The sequence below is a fragment of the Heptranchias perlo genome, chromosome 3 (genome assembly GCF_035084215.1).
Source record: "Heptranchias perlo isolate sHepPer1 chromosome 3, sHepPer1.hap1, whole genome shotgun sequence".
NCBI lineage: Eukaryota > Metazoa > Chordata > Chondrichthyes > Hexanchiformes > Hexanchidae > Heptranchias > Heptranchias perlo.
In genome coordinates this window covers 74,964,553-74,987,342 of record NC_090327.1, presented here as the reverse complement: position 1 = coordinate 74,987,342, position 22,790 = coordinate 74,964,553, and the positions used below count along the sequence as shown (strand labels likewise).

Genomic DNA, 22,790 nt, shown 5'->3' with positions numbered 1-22,790 from the left:
ATGTGATACTTCTGTGCTAAATCCACTTCTTTGCCTATTTTATTTTGTTGTGCTTAATTTAAGCTCAAAGTATCTGATATTACAATTCACCAGCAATTCAGTTGAAAAATTGAATCTACAAATTAAAATTAAACAGAACACACATTCATTTGTTCAAGTTCATATATTAAAATTCCTGCAACTCTATGATGGAGATTCACTTTAAGCACTCAATTATTTTCCTAATTGCCTTTAACCCCTCTGGTGTCATGCATTCTCTCTCTCTAGTCTTAACAGTGACTTAACCAAATTATTGTTCTATTATTGGTCCTTAGGTTTCTGCCTTATTGAACCTGTTATAACAGTAATTATTTTAGTTTAGAAACCATGAGAATTGTGTAATACTTGATTTGATCATTTGGAGTATTTTAATACTTTTTGAGATATGCAACCTATTGTGAAGTTTTTAAAAAAAATTGTTGTAATAATTGTTTGGCCAATTGTATATTTCACTCAACGGGAAAGCTGAATAATGGCCTGCAGCATTTGTTTTTAAATTAGCACAGACACCTATAGTCTTAGTAAATATTAAAATTTACAATTTAAAAAAAAAGTCCCTAACTTTTTTATTGCCCTGACAGTTGGAAAATAGATTTAACACCCTGCTGTAGTGTCACAATACCTTTTATTTTATTTGTTGTCAGGATTTGAGCAACATTGGCAAGGCTGCATTTATTCCCCGTCCATGAATGCCCTGAGAAGATGGTGGTGGGCCTTCCCCTTGAACTGTTGCAGTCCTTGTGCTAATGGTGCTTCCACAATGGTGTTAGTTAGGGAATTTCAGGATTCTGATCTAGTGACGATGAAGGAATGGGGATATATGTCCAAGTCAGAATCATGTGTGATTTGGAGGAGAACTTGCAGGCGATGGTGTTCCCATGGTATTGCTGCTCTTGTCCTTTTTGTTGGTCAAGGTCACAGGGCAGACTGCTGAGAACTTGTCCATTGGATCTACCAAAATGTTTTCTTTGATTTACCATATGCTTCGGTAGAGTCAGCTCAAAATTCAAATAAAAGTACAAGGTGTCAACGCCTTAGCAAACATTCTATAACGCCACTGTAAGCTGCATTTCTGCCCTTTATACTGAGTGCTTAGTACCGCTGTATTTTAAAAAGGTCCACTTCAGCAGTATACAGCAGTTATGGAGATGCTATTATATTTTAAACTTAGAGAAATAGAAGGAAATCTGCAGTATTGCATTGGCCCAGAATTTGCTCTGAGCAGCAAACGAATGGCACCCGCTGCTCATTAGTTTTAAACTTACCCACAAACAACCCACGGGCTTTAACGTGGGGACTTCCTCTAATGATGAGCTACAAAAAGTGTAGCGTCCTCTCCCGGACATCTGGGAGCTGTGAGAGCTGGGAAAGGAGCTCTCTGTCCCCTCAACCAATCAGATTGAAACATCCTTGACAAGCAGACACAGAGCCAGGAAGTGAAAGCTACCACAGTAAATTCAATGTAAAATCAGTTAGAGAAAGCAAAATAAAGAGGGTAAGAAATATTGAATTAAAAGACAGAGATAAAAGAGACAGAAAGAAAAAGTAAAAATATAAAAATTTAAAATTTTTAAAAAATCTCCAACAACAATTTAAAATCGGAAGGAGTGAGATGCCACATGTTTCAAAGTTAATTTTCAGTCCCAGAGAGGCTGTTTGGCAGTCATTAAGACTTACCACACCGTTAAATGTGTGCTTAGATCTAAAAAAAACTGAGCGTACCTTTTTCTGTGTGGATTAGTTTGTTTCCAGCTGGGCAGGAGAGCAACTTCGCGCTGGTCCATTCATTTTACCAGCAAGCTGTAAATCCCACACAGCTTTTGGACAAGCAGGGTATCTGGTAGAACAACTTCTGGATTTGCACTTTTGACTGCGCATGCCAGAAGTTGCTCTTCCATCTGGCTTTAAATAATGGTGAGCGCTGTTCAGCTCTCAGTTATTTCTGGAGCAAATTCCTGGCCATTGGGTCAAAATAATATTTTTACTTTGATATTCAGATTAATTAAGCTTGATAGACAATTCTAACTTCTAAAAGGGAAAAGTTTCCTTAACACAGGACAAACTCCATTTTGTAAATTGGCATTGCAATAACACAAGGAGACCTCAAAACCAAAACACATTTCTAGAAGGTTTATTGGACTATTTGGCTGGAAAATGGGATGGGGGGGGGACTTACCGCTGGATCCCCGACCCTTAAATCACCACAGGAAATTTTCCTCCCTCCCTTCTCTTCACCTGCCTCCCAAGCAGGGATCTCAGCTGAACAACCCCGCATTTAAGTGACAGCGGATGTTGGGGGGGGCAGATGGGACGAGGGAACCAGGCCACTTTCCCTGCCTTACCGCTGATGTACAGCTGACCCCAGGATAGGACAGAGGTGGTACTGATTGTGGTAGCAGCAGGAAGATTGCTGAAAGGACTGAAGGAGCTCTCTCTCTCCTGGATGCTCCATGCCTACAGCCTCCAGTCAACTCTTCACAAGCAATTAGAAGCAAAGATTTTTGTCATTCAGCTTTTCCCCATTCTGTTGCTTCAGTGAGTGTCCCACTGCAGCACTGCTTTATTTTACTCATTGGCAGTGGCAGGTTCCCTCAATTCTACAGAGCAGAGACACCTTCAGGTATCCACCATTTATGTTTCATGAGTCCCGACCCAGAAAAATGGATTAAGGTCAAGGCAGCGAGTGAAAATCCCACCCCGACACCACTTCATAGTAAAATCCAGCTTTTGTGTAATTTAAACCACAAAAGACTTGTTTTGCTAAAGGAAACCTGGGAGAGCTAAGGACTCTAAGAGAATGTGTCTATGCTGGGAATGTATGACAATATTGCCCTTTGCTACAGCGTGGTCTAGTTCCTAAACATCTACATGTTCTTTAATGTATCATTTTTGTATCTGAATAGGCTGAAGACTTGGTAGCTATCCTAAAAGACTTAACATGCAATTTACCTCAACTGGGTTAATTGTTAGACTTGAACAGCGTCTGCAGGACACAGAACTCTTCCTCATTTAGGTAACCAAAGGCAATGAGTTCTACTAGGTTTATTTATTTATTGAGATAATTAAAATACATTTTCATAAGATACCTACAGATGAAGAAGGCATTCATCTTAACTGTTCCATCTAAAACAATCATACTCCTCCCACTGCTGCTTCTAATTGCTACTTAAAGGATTCCAAAGGTTTCATTTGCCCAGAAGTCAATTCCAAGTGTTGATCAAACTCTATGTAAAGAAGCAGCTCTTGATATCGGTCCTAAAGTTATCTTTTATTAGTTTGAACCCGTGTCCCCTTGTCAAAATTCCCACAACTTAATTTAAAGTATTCTGGATTAACCTTTTCCATACCAGCTACTATATTATATACCTCTGCAAAATCACATCTCAGACACCTCCTTTCCAGACTGAAAAGACTAAGCCTCTCCAGTCTTTCCACATAACTCAGAACCCTGACACTAGGGATCAACCTTGTGGCCCTTCTCTGCACTGCTTCCAACGCTTGACTGCCTCCTGTGTTTCTCTGCAACCAAGGTGTGGTCTGACCAGAGCATTGTAGAGTTTAATCAGGATTGCCTCTGACTTTTATTCTACTGTTTTGGCTATGAAGTTCAAAATTCTGGTGGTTTTGATGATTGGTGCTCTGCATTGGCTGGATATATTTAGTGTTGAGTCTATTTTAGAACCTGGATTTTTCCCCACCCCCACGATAAATGGAATTGTGATGAGTTAAAATAAGGAACCCTAGCTGACTTTTCCCATTCCTAGCCAAGGACATTGATGCAAATTCTAACACTTCTACTGCAAAGATCAGCTAACTCACGCAGACGAGGAATTAAACCTTGGCCTTCCCTGAGCGGCATGGCATGCCACACCACATGGTGCAATTGTCTCTTAAAATACATTGGGAGCTATCAGGTTCTGTAGTTTTTAAACAATAAAAATACAGACAAATGGACTACATTTACTTGAAGCATCATTACACCAATCTTTCTATAGAAGCTTACCTTTTTACATAAAGAAATCAATAGAATTTTCATCCCTTTAAAATCGGGTAGGTTGCGATATATTGGTATACTTTTCTGGTTTTATTATTTCAATTACAAAATAAATGTTTAAAATCTGATATATTTGAGTAAATTTGACTTGTTACTTTAATAAAAATACAGAAATCAGTAAAATATGCATTACAGCTGGTACGGTATCACAACTAAACATAGTGTAAATAATTTGAAGTTTTCTCACATTGTTAAAAAAAATGCTGAAATGCAGTTTCATTAAGCTAAACATTAATCATAAGTTAAACATTAATCATAAGCACTTCCTTAAACAGCCAATCATTTAGTAAGTATATTCAAACAATACAACTGTTTTTACTACACATATTTCCCAATTTTGATTAGGACCATTTAATTACCTTTTGGGATTTAAACTGAATTCATTCTAAACTCTTACGGTTGAGAAGCTGGTTGATGTAGTTGTTAGACACTGGGACTAGGCTCAAAATCCAGCCCAAACCGATGGGTTTGAAATGTCCCCCGTCTTCTGGCTAGAAGGATCCTACATGAAATGAGTTTAAGTTGTCTCAGTTCAGTTCCTAGTGACAATAGATCCACAGCATAAAACTGGCCCAATTTGGCAATCTCACTCACTCAGAGGCCACAGGACAGTTCCTGTATCCCCGTGTCTAATACCTTTAATATTCATCTTTGTTCAGTAATTTTAAATTCATTACTACTGCAAACTACTGTTGTGTACTTTAAGATTTTTTCCCTACAATAATAGAGTACTGGTTAAGTTATGACAAGCCCTTGTCCCGCTGCACGGTGTCAAATTCCTCATCTTCTAAGCTCTACATTCAGGGCTATTTTTCAACCTTGAGTTTTTTGGGGACTTTGTAAGCTTTTTATTTTGAAGTTGGTCAGCTTTTGATAGGTTGGAATATATGCAAAATGTACTGAATGGAATAGTATAGAACATTATGATCAAAAAGAGACTGAAACCTTTATGTAGAAACGTCACTGAAACCGTCATCTCAGTTTGTGGCTGCAAGGCCTGCGTACATTAGCAAAGGAATGGAATACAAATCAACATTAAGTGATTTTGTCACTGTACAGGTTATTTTTGAATTTATATATTAGATATTCTGCTTGGGTTCAGCATCACCAGTCATGTAAGGAGACCTCACATCCGCTACAATCTGGAGCACGCCTTTAACTGCCCAATATCTAAGTAAACAACTGCAAGAACCAATGATTGAACAGAGAACCCTTGCTACTGTACTGCAATGTATCACGTCGCTGTATGATTCTCGTTGTCTCTGGTAGGCATACCGAATACAGGCTCTGAATCAAACCAAAGCTAGGGAAATAAACCAACAGTTTATTCTTGTAAACAATTTTACAACACCAAGTTATAGTCCAGCAATTTTATTTGAAATTCACAAGCTTTCGGAGGCTTCCTCCTTCCTCAGGTGAATGTGAGGAAGGAGGAAGCCTCCGAAAGCTTGTGAATTTCAAATAAAATTGCTGGACTATAACTTGGTGTTGTAAAATTGTTTACAATTGTCAACCCCAGTCCATCACCGGCATCTCCACATAACAGTTTATTCAGCAGAGAACAGATAAAAGAACAGTATTTAGTACAAAACAATGTACTTACAGTAGTTTACAAACATCATTAATCTCAATATATCAAAAACAAAACTTTTCCTGAGCCATCGCTGAATGGTTGTTCACTTCTTACATGATGAAACACTTCCACACAGTCAAAATAGCCCAGACTCTCTGCTGGCTATAGTGACCAACTCCAAAAGTAAATTCAGCCACAGAAATATCACTCCAAATACTTTAAAGGTGTACTGAAACAAAGAACACAACCATCCTCCCATTTAAAAAATGGCATTTTCCTTAACTAGATTAGAGTCACTACAGCATAGCATCACCAGAATGATACCAGCACCCGGAAATCATAGTTATGAGGAATCACTTGAGATAATGGGATTTTTTCCAACAGAGCAGAGACGGCTAAGAGATTTAATTCATGTTTTTAAAATTATGAAGGATTTTGATAGAACGAATAGGGAAAGACTATTTCCCCAAGGCTGGGGAATCAGTGACAAGGAGAGATCAATTTAAAATTGTCACAAGGCGCAAGGTCAGCAGAAATTTCTGTACTCAAAGTTGTTAAAGCATGGAATGCTTTGCCACATGGACTAGTTGAGGCAAAGACATTTAATCTTTTAAGAGACAAGTAGATAAACATTTGAAGCAGAATATACAGAACTATAGGGAAACAGCAGGGCAGTGAAATTTATTTTGGATTCTCTGGCAAAGCCAGCATGAACACGATGGGTAATGTGGGCTCCTTCTGTGCTGTAAACTTGTATGGTTCTGTAAGACTTTTATGGTTAAGTGGTCTGTCATTCTTTGTCAGTTTCTTAAGATATTGTCCACCAGTTTGAACAAACTTGAATTTAGCACCATCCACCCAGGTATCAAGGTCACTGCTCAATCAATGGATACTGATGACGGTGCATTCAACAGACATTAAACCCTATTATGTTCAATAGGAACCAACCGCAGACTTACTAATTTAATATAAGTGTTCCATCAAAACCCACTGTATCAAATCATCTGTGTTATGAGCTTTTGTGTATTGAAAAGGCAAGCCAATTTCTGAGAACTTAGGTTTTCAACCCCTCATGTGTACTTGCCAGTAACAAAGAATCCAAATGAATAAGCTAGAAGACAAAAGGCTTCATTTTTGTCACATAAAAGTCACTGGTTAAATGCCATCTTATAAGTGATCTGCAGCTGGAAGTCACAAACACAAAAGCTAAATTTGCAGATGATACAAAGCGAAAGAAGGTGGCAGACTCCAAAACTGAGCAGGATAAGCTAAGGAGGATTTGAACAGACTTGGGAATTGGGCAGACAGAAATATAACGTAGAGAAACGCAAAGCACTTTACATGAGGACGTAAAATCAAGGTAGGGACTGTTACTTAAATGGAAAAAAAAATGAGCATGGAAAATGAAAGAGATCAGGGAGTCCTGATGGACAATAAAGTGAAGTTATCGAAACAGTGCTCAGTGGCAGCGAGTAAAGCAAATCAGATGTTAGGACGTATAAAAAAGGTCAATATTGAGCCAAATTAGTGAAGTAATCCTGCCACTTTATAAATCATTAGTGCGACAATGCTTAGAATACTGTGTACAGTTCTGGTTGCCGCAGTTTGGACCTATGGTTCCCAAAACTTTCTACCACTGGGGGGGATTTTCATGTTTGGGTCTGTTGTGCACTAATTGATAGAGATTGATTGCCATGATTAGTCAACAACTCCATTATCATTGTATGATGTGACTATCAGTCTGGTAGAAGGTGAACTAGATGGACCTTGGTCTTTTTTCGTCTTGTAACTCCTATATTCTTATGTTCCATCTGCAGTACTGCATGCAGCACTACAACTATACCATAGGAAGGATAATTGAAAGATTGCAGCATAAGACAACTACAAAGACACAAACAATAGGAAAAGACAATTGAGCTTATTCTCATAGAAAAAAGGAGACTTCAAGGTGATCCAATATAGCCTTTGAAAATTAACAGAAATAGTATTTATTCTGACGAAGGAGTCAACAAAGGGAATATGTTTTAAAAATTAGTAGATAGGGAATTATCAGAACTATTTCACATAAAGGGTAATAAACATACAAAGTAAGTTATCACAGAAAGCCACTGAAGAAAATAGTATACTGACTCAGGAAAAAAGCAACAATGTACTTCTGGAGAAAGGGATTAAGGGATGTAATGAGAAGATTGAGATAACGCAAATAGGGAAAGTTATTGAGTCAAAAAGCCCTTTACTACTCTTCAAATGTTATATATTCCTAGCCCTTTAAACACCTTCTCCCACAATCCAAAAAATCAGGCATGTAGTTAACATATCCTTACCTCAGCCCCTCTGCCACCCGAAACCCTTATAAATGCCTCTGTCAATTCAAGACTTAATTACTCCTGGCTGGCCTCATTATTCACCATTCATATGGAGGAAAAATCTTGCTGACACTTAAGTACGGTGGTCTTGCTAATGTTAAGGATGGTGATTTATTGCAGAGGGACAGGGAAGAGGGCGAGAGGAGTGAAATTGGAAGGGTTCTTAGGTATTCGTAAAAAAGTGTTCTGAATCAAGGTCTGACAAATGGATCTGTGGTGCGAGCTCCTCTGAATTGTCCTGCTCATCCAATCATTCAGCACAGTGGGAAGACCCAAAGAGATGCCCATCTTCAGTTTTTGCTGAAACTTGCAATCCAGCAGTGAATGAAAAAGACTGTGGCAAAGCAAAAACTTTTTCAAAACTGCACAAGTAAAAACAGCTATGCAAGAATTGCAGATGGTGTTAAATGCTCACTTAGTGCATCACCACCTCCAACAACAGCAACTTTCACTGTTATGTTAAAGTGATGGGGCTGTCGTGCATCCATTTCATACGGCCAGATGCACGCTGGGGGAGCAGGGGTAGAGCTTTGCTCAGTAATAAAATTCAACATTCAAGCAATTATAGAATTTACATCAGGTGTGGCCATGCCTGCAGTGCTGCTTCTTATTCCCCAGCCAAATCAGACCTTGCAAAATTCAGCACAACAATGCTATGCACCACCAGCGGAGCACCATATAAACATCGGGGCTACGGTTTTGAAATTTAGATGTTGCATACACAGTGTATGTTTAATTTGCATCGAATATCTCTATCTTGAAGGGTTTCATTGTTAATGTAACATGGTATGGAAATCTATTATCCTAATCCTATACCACTTTTGAAGTGTTAAAATAATCACGTTATTCATTCTGCATGAACACCTTGAAAATATCATACAGTGAAATTGAAGATTTTTTTTTTAAATTTCTTGGAGACTGTAGATGAATGGCCACACCTATGCTAAACCAATTTTCAAAAGACAGAGAAGGAAACTAACTTCATAGAATTATGGAAAGTTACGGCACAGAGCTATCCAGCTTAATCCCACTTTTCAGCCCTCTAGATTATGGCATTTCAAGTGCACATCCAAGTACTTTTTAAATGAGTTGAGGGTTTCTGCCTCTACCTTCCTTTCAGGCAGTAAGTTCTAGACCCTCACCACCCTCTGGGTGAAAAAAATTCTCCTTAGCTCCCCTCTAATCCTTCTACCAATTACTTTAAATCTATGCCCCTGGTCACTGACCCTTCTGCTAAGGGAAATAGGTCCTCCATATCCACTCTATCGAGTCCCGTCATAATTTTATATACCTCAATTAAATCTCCCTTCAGCCTCCTTCGTTCCAAAGAAAACAACCGCAGCCTATCCAATCTTTTCTCATAACTAAAATTCTCCAGCCCTGGCAATATCCTCGTAAATCTCCTCTGAACCCTCTCTAAAGCAATCACATCTTTCCTGTAATGTGGTGACCAGAACTGTACGCAGTTCTCAATCTGTGGCCTAACATAGAAACATAGAAAATAGTTGCAGTAGTAGGCCTTTCAGCCCTTCGAACCTGCTCTGCCATTCAATATGATCATGGCTGATCCTCTATCTCAGGACCATATTCCCGCTCTCTCCCCATACCCCTTGCTGCCTTTTGTGTCTAGAAATCTATCTAACTCCTTCTTAAATAGTGACTTGGCCTCCATAGCCTTCTGTGGAAGAGAATTCCACAGGTTCACCACCCTCTGAGTGAAGAAATTTCTCCTCATCTCAGTCCTAAATGTCCTACCCCATATCCTGAGACTGTGACCCCTTGTTCTGGACCCCCCAGCAGGGGAAACATCCTCCCTGCATCCAGTCTGTCTAGCCCTATCAGAATTTTGTATGTTTCAATGAGATCCCCTCTCATTCTTCTAAACTCGAGTGAATACAGGCCCAGTCGACCCAATCTGTTCTCATACAATAGTCCTGCCATCCCAGGAATCAGTCTGGTGAACCTTCGCTGCACTCCCTCTATGGCAAGTATATCCTTTCTTAGGTAAGGAGACCAAAACTGCACACATTACTCGAGGTGTGGTCCCACCAAGGTCCTGTATAACTTCAGTAAGACATCCTTGCTCCTGTACTCAAATCCTCTTGCAATGAAGGCCAACATACCATTTGCCTTCCTAACTGCTTGCTGCACCTGCATGTTTGCTTTCAGTGACTGGTGTACAAGGACACCCAAGTCCCTTTGCACATCAACATTTCCCAATCTATCACCATTTAAATAATACTCTGCCTTTCTGTTTTTCCTTCCGAAGTGGATAACTTCACATTTATCCACACTATACTGCGTCTGCCATGTATTTGCCCACTCACTCAACTTGTCTAAATTGCCTTGAAGCCTCTTTGCATCCTCCTCACAACTCACGATTCCACCTAGTTTTGTGTCGTTAGCAAACTTGAAAATATTACATTTGGTTCCCTCATTCAAATCATTGAGATATATTGTGAATAGCTGGGGCCCAAGCACTGATCCCTGCGGTATCCCACTAGTCACCGCCTGCTAAGCCCAAAAAAGACCCATTTATTCCTACTCTCTGTTTCCTGTCTGTTAACTAATTTTCAATCCATGCCAGTGTATTACCCCCAATCCCATGTGCTTTAATTTTGCACACTAACCTCTTGTGTGGGACTTTATCAAAGGCCTTCTGATAATCCAAATAAACCACATCCACTGGTTCTCCCTTATCTATTCTACCAGTTACATCCTCAAAAAACTCCAGTAGGTTTGTCAAACATGATTTCCCTTTCATAAATCCATGCTGACTTTGTTTAATCCCGTAAAACCAATGTTTTACACAATTCTAGCATAACCTCCCTGATCTTGTATTTTGTGCCTTGGCTAATAAAGGAAAGTATCCCGGGTGCCTTTTTAACCACCTTATCTACCTGTCCTGTTACCTTTAGGGATCTGTGGACATGCACTCCAAGGTCCCTCACTTCCTCCAAACCTCTCAGTATCCTCCCATTTATTGTGTATTCCCTTGTCTTGTTTGCCCTCCCCAAATGCATTACCTCACACTTCTCTGGATTGAATTCCATTTGCCACTTTTCTGCCAACCTGACCAGTCCACTGATATCTTCCTGCAGTCTACAGCTTTCCTCCTCACTATCAACCACCTGGCTAATTTTTGTTTCATCTGCAAACTTCTTGATCAAGCCCCCCACATTCAAGTCCAAATCATTAACTTAAACCACAAAAAGCAAGGGACCTAGTACTGAGCCCTACGGGACCCCACTGGAAACAGCCTTCCGGTCACAAAAACACCCATCAACCGTTACCCTTTGCTTTCTGTCACTGAGCCAATTTTGGATCCAACGAGCCACTTTCCCTTGGATCCATAGGCTTTTACTTTTTTGATCAGTTTGCCATGTGGGACCTTGTCAAAAGCCTTGTTAAAATCCATATAGTGTACATCAAAGGCTTTACCCTCATCGACCCTCCTTGTTACCTGCTCAAAAAATTCAATCAAGTTAGTCAGACATGGCCTTCCCTTAACAAATCCATGCTGACTGTCCTTGATTAACCCGTGCCTTTCTAATTGAGGATTTATACTGTCCCTCAGGATCGATACCGAGGTTAGGCTGACTGGCCTATTATTACTCAGTCTATCTATTTCTCCCTTTTCAAACAACGGTACAATGTTAACAGTCCTCCAATCCTCCAGCACCATACCTGTATCCACTGAGGTTTGGAAAATGATGGTCAAAGCCTCCGCTATTCCCTCCCTTGCTTCTCTTAGCAGCCTGGGATACATTTCATCCGGGCCTAGAGATTTATCTACTTTAAAAGATGCTAAATCCCTTAATACTTCCTCTCTCACTATGTTTATCCCATCCGATATTTCACACTCCTCCTCCTTAACCACAATCTTTGCATTGTCCCCCTCCTTTGTGAAGACAGACGCAAAGTATTCATTAAGAACCATACCCACATCTTTTGCCTTCACACATAGGTTACCTTTTTGGTCTCTAATAGGCCCTATACTTTCCTTAGGTATCCTTTTGCTCTTTATGTATGACAACTTGACAAACAGCCAAGGGGGAAATCATTTTCTTGCTGCTAAACTTCATAAATGCTTTCATAAAGGCGTAGGGGTAAATTTTATCATTTAGCCTTCAGAGTGTGGAGCTTCACATAATGAAAATTAATGGATGGAAAATCATGCAGGCTGCCAATTGAATGGTGAACACCTTACAGATGTTTGCATTGTGTGTAACACAATTGGAATCCAAATGTGAGAGATGTAATTAAAAAGGCAGTATTCCAGCCATTCTGACCAGGCCGAATAATGTATTTGGACTAATCATAGTATCAACAAATTAACTTTAGCCGCATGTGAGCATTTACTGAGTATGGAGGATGTAGTTGGGTTTGACAACGTTTTTCTGTGTAGACCTCCTAAGTAATCAGAAGCTTCAACAATTTGCAATTTAATTTAATCCCCCCACCAGTTAATGGGCTTCATTACTATTTTCCTATCAGTTTCACAAACCATTTCCTTATACTATGTCAGAAAATGGAAAGCTCCATCAGCAATGGCTAACAAATTTGATATAAACTGTACTATTGTTTCAACTAGTTGCTAGACAGCCAGAAATACTACCAACACCTGGAAACTTACCCCATTGTTTAAAGAAAGGGGGTTTTATGCTGCATATAGCCATGCTATAACTAACCTGAAGATATTTGATGGTGACACTGGGCAGATGTATTCCACTCAAACACTGATTTGCTGTGATTAGCACAAATATTCACCAAAGAGGTCCAAATTTCACCTTGTGGTTTCTTGACATTTAAGGCAGCGACTTCCACTTTACAAACTTTGAGCCACTGAGCAAAATACATGGCAAGTGGAATAGCTTCCTTCTTGCTAATGAAACTGCGGTCATCTGTCCTTCTGGACTCACAATTATCTTCACTAGCATTAAAAACACCCTTAACAGGGTTTTCTGCTGTAGGGTATTTTTTATTTGCTCGCACAGAGGGAGAAGATTTCCACTATGTGTTATGTGTAACAAAACCGTAAATCTGTTTATGAAGAACAGGAACAGGAGGAAATCTACCCTTCTCCACCCAGCATGAATTTGAATACTCTTAAATGGAGGGCTTTTTTAATCCCTTATATGTTCCATAAACTGAAATTACCTGGATTAACCCATCTCTCTAATGGATGGTGAGTAAGTTATTCCACACAACAGCACCGAATTTCTCTGAAATATCCTTTATAATTTGGGACAGCAACAATAGCAAAATAATAGCGCCTGGTAATGCTGAGACAGTGAAAAATCAGTAAGTACAATATTGGCCTTTTGCTATATTTAGTTATTTGAAGACATCTCAGCAGACTGCTGTGCGAATAATAAATCAGGACAATGAAGATACATATTGTTGGAATCTGCATTTCTTTTCACATTCTTCAATTTAAATATTTTTATTAACAGTTGGTCTCCTGTAGCATTGCATACTGAAAGTCAGCAAATATGGTCTCTGTCTAACCTCTCTTGGTTGTCCTTGTGTTGCTATTTCTTTGTATCACCTTTTCCTCTTTTCTCTCTCAGTGCTCTATTGTTTCTATCCCTCTTTCTTTTTCCTTTCCAGTGGCAGATGGTGGGTGCCCTGGTATGGATGGCAGGGAAAGCAGCGCTAAAGGATGCATTATAGCGAAGATTCCAGGAAAAGTGTGGCTTTGCAGCCCTCAATAGCTCCTTTACCATCACCTTCCTCCAGCACTTGTGCTTCTCTCACCCCTTCACTCCCATCAAGTCCCTACCTTCCAACTACCCCCTCTCTTTTTTGGGTCACCTCACTCCCGTCACTAACTCATCCCCTTTGAACTACCTGTTCGACTCCTGTATCAACCCCTCCCCCTGTTGTCACTCACCTCACCCTTAACCCTCCATTCACTCACCCCTCACAGGTAGGTAGTGAGGTGCTCAACGCCCTCTCCTACCCTCCCTTCATAGCTGATTCCCTCAAAGAGGCTTTGTTTGCATTTAAATACAACTTAAAAAAATATCAAGTGAGAAACTGCTGTCTGTCTTCCTCTCTCGACCAGAGTCTCTCTTTTCTCTCCTGCAGCAGGACCTCCAACGCTTGATCATGGAATGGAGCCATTCTTCCACACAATTTTGCTGCCAAAAATTAAGCACACCTTTAAGAACAGCGAGCAAGAGCTGTTGGCACCATAAATCCAATCTGGCAACCATGGCACATTTCTATGCCATGAACTACATGCTAGGAGCACTAAGTTTTTTTTGTTGTAAATCCATTCTTGGGATGTGAGCATCGCTGGCAAGGCCAGCATTTATTGTTCATCCCTAGCTGCCCTTGAGACGGGGGTGGTGTGCCTTCTTTAACTGCTGCAGTCGATGTGGTAATATATATGAATTAACTGACCTCGCATTATGAGGTGAGGTTAGCCATGGTGCTCGGCCACCTTCATCCCAAGCACTGGCACCAAAAAGTCATCCACCTTACTTCTCCTCTTCCCACTAGAGAACACTTAGGAAGTAGAAGATAGGCACATGCAAAACCTGAGGACCGGTGGTCCCAGCAACATTGTGCTGCAATATATTCTACATGTTTTCTTCCGATATGTAATTTTTTGCACTTATCTGTATTAAATTGCATCTATCATCATTTTACCCAACTGCAAAATTTATTTAGATCCTTCTGTAGTTCCTTGGATGCTTAAGAAGACTAGTCAGAAAAGACCTTCCGCTTCTGAAACCGTTCAGGCTGCCATTTTTAAAGTTATTTTCATAAAGGTAATCCTGAAGTTTTTTTTCCTAATGATCAATTCCATTATCTTGCCAGTTACTGATGTGCTATTGACCCCCAGCAAAAACCATTTGATGCTGTCTCAATTAACTCATTTGAAAAAGAACAGGTAGGTAGATAGTTTTTTTAAAATCAGGGCGCATTTATGCAAAACTTTCCCTCCGCAGATGTAATGGACAGGACAGAGATCATAATAAGTTACATTGTACGAGGTCTTCGGGGGATAAAAAGCTTGATAGACATAATCTTGTTCTATGCTTTATGTTCTTAATGTATCAACCAGCAAGTCACATAAACCATCATACCGACGTCGAAGTTTACTTACAGAGAGAGTGAAGTTTAGTGTTCTGTGGATCAAAGGTCCACCTATAGCACCTGGCTCAAATTTTCTGCTGGCTGCAACACTTCTTTTACATGTGTTTGGGCAGTCTCAATCCAATTGCTATTGGGAATGAACCTATAGCACAAAATTGCACCCAGTTCAGCACAGAATTGACAATCTCAAAGAGATGAATACAGATTAGAATGATCTCTGCTTCATGTCTACCTTGGGTGTTCCATTCCCCAGCGCTAACATCCCTCGTCTTGACCACAAATATTTAAAATTTACAACAGCTAGAGATTAGCTCAAAGGCTGGAGTAAAAGTATTAGATTTTATGGTCAGTGGTTGCTTCCAGATTACTCTATTGCTTAATTTTCTATACTGCATTCTTCACTACTGCTGATAACTCTCAGATTCAGTTTGAGTGCCTGGAGGTTAAACGCAGCCAGAATTGCAGGAAACATAATGGTAGAATTTCCAGCTGAGTAGAAAAGTAAGGGTGGTGACAGAAATGGAGCTTTAACCTGCTGTGGATTATAAAATTGTGATAGTTCATGCTTTTTTTGTTTTTATAACAAGTATAAAAACAGAACAAACTAGGATAGAAATGAAATTGCCTTTCCTCATAAGAGCACCAGCTAAGAACATGTCCAGGCTATCTGAGGGAGGGAAAGCGAAACTGTTTGAACTAATAATTTATCAGATAAGGAGACAGCCATTGCCTATACTGGCTTATCAAGGATTATCCAAACGTCTTTTATAAACATATAATTAGTAAAAAGGTAGTCAAAGGAAGTGTGGGGGATTAGGGACAAAAAAGGAGATCTTCTTCTGGAGGCGGAGGGTATGGCTGAGGTACTAAATGAATACTTTGCATTGGTCTTCACTAGAGAAGAGGATGCTGCCCATGTAGCAGTAAAGGAGGAGGTAGTGGTGATATTGGATAGGATAAAAATAGATAAAGAGGTACTTAAAATGTTGGTAGTACTCAAAAGCAGAAAAGTCACACGGTCCAGATGGGATGTATCCTTGGTTACAGAAGCAAGTGAGGGTAGAAATTGCGAAGGGTCTAACCACAATCTTCCAATCCTCCTTAGATATGGGAGTGGTGCTAGAGGATTGGAGGTTTGCAAATCTTACACCCCTGTTCAAAAAAAGGGAGAGGGATAAACCCAGTAATTACAAGCCAGTCAGCCTAACGTTTAGTGGTACGGAAACTTTTGGAGTCATTAACGGGACAAAATTAATTGGCACTTGGAAAAGTATGGGCTAATAAATGAAAATCAGCACGGATTTGTTAAAGGAAAATCATGTTTGACGAACTTGATTTAGTTCTTTGAAGAAGTAACGGAGCGGGTTGATGAGGGTAGTGCAGTTGATGTTGTATATATGGACTTTCAAAACGCATTTGATAAAGTACCAAATAATAGACTTTTTAGCAAAATTATAGCCCCTGGAATTAAAGGGCCAGTGGCAGCGTGGATACAAAATTGACTAAGGGACAGAAAGCAGAGAGTAGTGGTGAATGGTTGTTTTTCAGACTGGAGGGAAGTATACAGTGGTTTTCCCCAGATGTCGGTATTAGGACCATTGCTCTTTTTGATATATATTAATGACCTGGACTTGGGTACACGGGGTAGAATTTCAAAGTTTGCAGATGACACAAAACTCGGGAACGTGGCAAACAATGTGGAGGATAGTAACAGACTACAAGAGGACATAGACAGACTAGTGAAATGGGCAGACACATGGGTATTAAAATTTAATGCAGAAAAATGTGAAGTGATGCATTTTGGTAGGAAGAATGAGAGGCAATATAAACTAAATGGTACAATTTAAAAGGGGTACAGGAACACAGAGACCTGGGGATGTATGTACACAAATCTTTGAAGGTGGCAGGACAAGTTGAAAAGAGTGTTAAAAAAGTATATGAGATCCTGGGCTTTATTAATAGAGGCATAGAATACACAAGCAAGGAAGTGATGTTAAACCTTTATCAAACACTGGTTAGGCCTCAGCTGGAGTATTGTATTCAATTCTGGGCACCACACTTTAGGAAGGATGTCAAGGCCTTAGAGAGGGTGCAGAAGAGATTTAGTAGGATGGTACCAGGGATGAGTGACTTCAGATACGTGAAGAGACTGGAGAAGCTGGGGTTGTTGTCCTTAGAGCAGAGAAGGTTAAGGGGAGATTTGATCGAGGTGTTCAAAATCATGAAAAGTTTTGATGGAGTAAATAAGGAGAAACTGTTTCTTGTGGCAGAATGGTTGGTATCCAGAGGACACAGATTTAAGGGATTGGCAAAAGGACCAGAGGCGACACGAGGAAAATTTTTTTTTAATGTGGTGAGTTGTAATGATCTGGAATGCACTGCCTGAAAGGGTGGTGGAAGCAGATTCAATAATAACTTTCAAAAGGGAACAGGATAAATACTTGAAGGGAAAAAATTTACAGGGCTATGGGGAAAGAGCAGGGGAGTGGGACTAATTGGATAGCTCTTTCAAACAGCTGGCACAGGCACGATGGGCTGAATGTCCTCCTTCTGTCATGTGACATACTATTATCCTGATGGTAAAACAGTGGTAAAACATTAATGTCAGTGACACAAAAAGTCTGCTTTGATCCAGAAGAAGGCAAGTGGATGTTCTTCAAATGAACCTGACTTTTACTTCAAAGGAAATGATAGGTATATTTTAGGTTCTTGAGTTCACTAGTTTGGCCAAGTCAATGCAATGAGATTGAACTCCATGGAGCTAGAAACACCTCTTTTATATCTTTCTAAGACTTGTTATTTTGGCATCAAAAACAGTTTTAAAGTAGCTGAGTTAAGTTCTGTGTTGTCATTTGATCTGTTTGCTTTTATATTAGGTTATGTCTGACAATAAATTTGATTGAGTAGTTGCAGCCTGCATTATATGGCCTGTCAGCATCTCTTATGGGAGAGATCAGAAGTGTATGGTGGGAAACTGGTACTATTTCCGATATAACCCTTTAGTTAAAAATGGTATATTACTAGTCCTGACAGACACTACATCCCTTTCACTACACACACACAAGAATAACTTTTGGTTCATAAGAAATGAAGAGGTCTCTAAAAGCTGTCTTTTTCATTAAGCTCAATTAAAGATTATTGGGCAATGCCTGAATCACGACAGGGGCCACAACGCGACAGGCAAAGTCTCTCTCACAAACCTATTTCCCTAATTCCAATGTGAATGCTCTTAAATTGCACAACTCACGTCCTCTGTCTAAGACAAAATAGACCAGTCCAAAAAAGGGAAAAACCGGTGTTGCAGAAAATTCTGATCACTGTTCAATCAGTAAATCCGACAAAATGTAACCCAATTACTCCATCTTTCTTTGACCATGAAGTGTTAACACCAGTGGGTAAAATTGTTTTAATTGGCCGTGCTTATGATTGGCAAGTAAAACTCTCTAAAAACTCAAGTTGTAAACTTACATCCAGGAGGGAAATCTAGTCCAAATTTTCTTTATTTTCTTGGATGAAAACCAGAATTGTGGAGGAAGAAATGGTTATTTTTCTACTGAAAAGTAAAGTTAATCGTGTATCATGAAAAGGAAAAGCCTTAATGCTGTGAAAATGGTCTGCTGGACAGTGGCTCAGTGATATGTGTAGCTGCCTTTGAACCAGGCTTTTAAGGTATACAGAAAATAACCACTATTTTTACTCAGAAAGCTTTGGGTGCCAGCCATCGTCAACTAAAACATGTTTTTTTCTGGTCATTCATTCATTTACTGTTTGCAAAATCTTCCTATGTGCAACCTGGCTGTCATGTTTGCCTACATAACACAGTGACTGCACTTCAGAAGCAAGTTATTGGTTGTAAAGTGGTCTGGAACATGATAAGGTGCTCTATGTAAGTTCTTTCTTTAGTAATTTTTCCAGTAAATCTTCATCTGCATGAATCTAGTGTATCACTTGTAATGATTGTTGATAAAGTAATTTGTTAAAAAGGTTCCTCTTCGAAATATTGCACCAACTGAAAATTACTCAACATCTAGTCTTCAGGAAATGTTACAGAACATATCAAACTACTTTGCAACTCCAAGACTTGCACTGCTGATTAAAGTATGTGAAATGCTGAATGCATATTCAATACTTATCAAAAAACATCTGTCCAACAGATGCAGTTTCTATGTTTACAACCCAGAACATACACACACATTTCAAATGTTTCCTAATTAGAAAAGGAATGAAAATATCTGGCATAAATGGATTATGCTAAAATCATGTGACTTTGAAATACAAAAGATTTGCAGTGTTCTAACTATATATATATGATTAGAATGGGTTTGTCCACCATGGGTGTTATGTTACAGTACATTCACAGAACTTGCAACTGGGTGCATTGTTATCTTCAACAAATTGACTTGCTATCCATTATTTTTGTGGTTATGATTGATCACAATTAACTAACACAAGTATGTTGTTCACAAATGATAGCACCATTACAGAAAGCATACCAAAGGCCCTGCTACTCTGTGACAGACCACAAAACACACTGGCAGACTTTTAAAATACTATTGATCTGGAGCCATTAGCAACAAAAGCACCTCTCAGTCGTATCCAGAATGTAGGATTTCAGCCTATTGTCCTATCTCCTCTCAGTATTACAGTCTTATGTTTTACTACTATTGATTGACAGTGTTACCATGGCTACTGCTTTCACAGGAAAATATTCCAGAGCATTGCATATAATTGTTCATGTCCCAAAGATTGAAATTGGTAGTATTCAAATTTACTAATTAAGGTTCAAAATTGACAAATCCCCTCTTACCCACCCCCCCCCCCCCCAACAAATTGTCTTCATTTTCAAATCTATTCCTTAAATTAATAACTTGAGTATTCAACATAAGTAGAACAACGAAGATACTAGATACTGAATACTGAGTACAGGAAGACCCACTATCTTTACTGGCACGACAAGAGTCTATGATAATATGGAGAAAAGATTAAACTGGAGAGAAAATGGGCCAAGCAGGGAAAAATACCACTGCTACAAAGAAATATGAGCCTCCGTGCTTTAATTGTGCAAATGACTATGATGCATATTAAAAACAGCGTGCGCAACACTAAATACTGTATTCATTCTTGTAATTTTTCTTCACGATCTGCTGACTCCGAAAATACCCATTGAATAAAAGATACTGTGATAAAAGGGCACCGTTTTCATTCAGAAGTGTTGGACAAACCCTTTTTTCTTATTTAAGCAAGGAGAGGAACCAGAGGTATGTCCATTCCGTCAGGATGACATTGCGCGCCAGCGGCTTAACGATGTATTTGAAAACAGTCAAATACATCGTCAGGTTGTGCAGTTGTAAGCAAACAAAAGATATCCACACTTATTTCACAAAGGCAGTGCCCCTTTAAAAATCACTCCAGAGAAACCAGAGACTTGTCGCCCTGGTGCTGTTGAAAATCGCATGCGCGCTCACAACACACACAGCGCTGACTCCCACAGCTCATCATTTTCGCCGAAGGGACTTCCACCACTTGCAATGGGCTCAGGTACACAATCTACTCGCGGCAGAAATTTCCTTTTTCTCTAAAAGGATGATTCCCCCGCAAATTGCGGGACACGTTATTCTGTCGGTGACCATGAAGGGTTTTTACCACAAATGAGAGCTATCGGAAATATTAAACACAGTCACTGGGTAAAAGCATAGCGAGATGATATGTGGATTAGAGAAGACACTTTCAACACTGTGAAAGTGTCGGGAAGAGGAAAGCTTTGCTTCACTCGTCAAAGTGCTGTTTATACACTTGTGACAAAGTCTCCTGTTTGTGACTCCTTCGAGCGCTGTCATGTCTGTCTATATGACAAAATGACAAGTTCACAGCATGACTCACTCGGCACTGAGATATTTATCAATTTTAAAAAGGCCATTTGTTGTCCTAAGGAGTTCGTTATGACAACTTCTGTAAGAGAAAAAAATGAACTAACTACCGCACGGTCTCATAACCATTTCCTACTTCATGTAACTGTCACTTAAACCGTAAAGAACCATGATCAATTTACACTAAGGCTTCTGAAATATGTTCCAGTGATCATAAAAAATCCCCACATAATGTGCAACCATAAGATTTAAGGCAGACTGCCCAGTAATTTCGGTGAGATATTACATATTTTCTGGTTTAATACATTTCAACAGATTCAATTATTTCACATCCCAATATCCCATTCTCGACCAAGAACTGGCTATAAGTTACCACATGTAAAACGTTGCAGGTTTAATACTCCCCTCTAGTTTTAATGTATGTTGTGTCACCCTTGCTAAATTGACGACATCTCAGGTAACAGGACTAACTCCAGCTTTCGACGACTACCCTTTTCACATTTCGTTCCTCGTGTGCCGCATTTTCGCCCATTTGTAAATATTGTATCGTTATCGTTACGTTAAAGCAGTCTCACCTCGAACAGAGGACCAATCTTGTTTTTCTCCAGGTAGGCTTGAATTCTGGACTGCTGAGACGCCATCAAAAATATCCTCCTGTCTCTGTGCAACAAACGGGGTTTTTCTTTTACACAATTTTATAACATACAAAAATTGTAAAACAATAACACGCGTGACGACGGACTCTGCAAACTTTCTTCTACTGGAAAATCTAATGTTTCACGAATGTAACTTGCGGATAATGCACTTTTCCTAATTGCATCGCAGTACTGAAGTTGTGAAAGCCGGGGAGCTGTCTGCATTTCTAATACAGAGGCTCAAGTTGTTAGTTGCTGTTTCCTGGCAAACATAAGGCGTTGCGTCCTCGGTTTGCTCCCTGGCGACGGAATTTGCACGATCAGCCCTCCTGTCAATCTAGAACAGGATGACCTCGCCCATTGGCCACCGACCTGGTCAATCTGCAGACAACCTCAATGGCGCGTGAAGAGCGAGCTCCTCCTTGTTTCTTCGTTGCCTTCTTACCAAATGGAGAATAATCCGCGAGCATCAAAGCCCCGCCTTCCGAGTGCGTCCATCGCCTGCATTGCAAATAGCAACCATTCCAGTCCTTGATTGTGGGATTGGAGTAAATGAAGAGTTGCTGCCTTCCAATGTGGTTGAGGTGGATTGGGCCAGAGGAAAATTAATGAATCATACAATTTATTTTCTAAAGGCTTTCATGAATTTATATCTGTCCTAGCAACCACATCTGCAGTAAGTGTCTGCAACTGGAGGAACTTTGGCTCAGAGTTGTTGAGCTGGAGTCCGAGCTGAAGACATCGCAATGCAATGGGAGAGGGAGTGTTATCTGGACACTTTGATCCAGGAAGCAGTCACACTTATTAGATCTGGTCAGTGGTCAGGGACAGGAGGATGAGACTGCAAGTCAAGCAGGTAAGGGGACACAGGATGCAGTGATGGAGGAACCTCAGCCTTTGACCTTGTCCAACAGGTACAAGGTACTTGTTACCTGAGTGGATGAGAACAAAAACTGTAGGGAGGATGGACAATTTGACCACGGCACTGTGGTACAGGAGGCCATTCAAGTGGGGCAGTAAAAAGGAATGTGGTAGTGATAGGGGATAGTATAGTTAGGGGGATAGACACTGTTCCCAAAGGCTGTGTTGCCTGCCCAGTGCCAGGCTTAAGGATATCTCTTGGCTGGAGAAGAACATGGAGCATGA

The 22,790-nt window shown here is 39.9% G+C and overlaps 1 protein-coding gene across 3 annotated transcripts in view; it reads right to left on the bottom strand.

The window, feature by feature from the left end:
- Positions 1-21,902, bottom strand: part of c3h8orf34 (chromosome 3 C8orf34 homolog) — a 506,019-nt gene extending 484,117 nt beyond the window's left edge. For all 3 annotated transcript variants that reach the window (XM_067980317.1, XM_067980319.1, XM_067980318.1), the window contains exon 1: positions 21,585-21,902. In XM_067980317.1, coding sequence (XP_067836418.1) covers positions 21,585-21,650 — 66 coding nt within the window. In that variant the 5' untranslated portion in view covers positions 21,651-21,902. The remainder of the gene's footprint in view (positions 1-21,584) is intronic.
- Between the last annotated feature and the right edge of the window lie 888 nt (positions 21,903-22,790).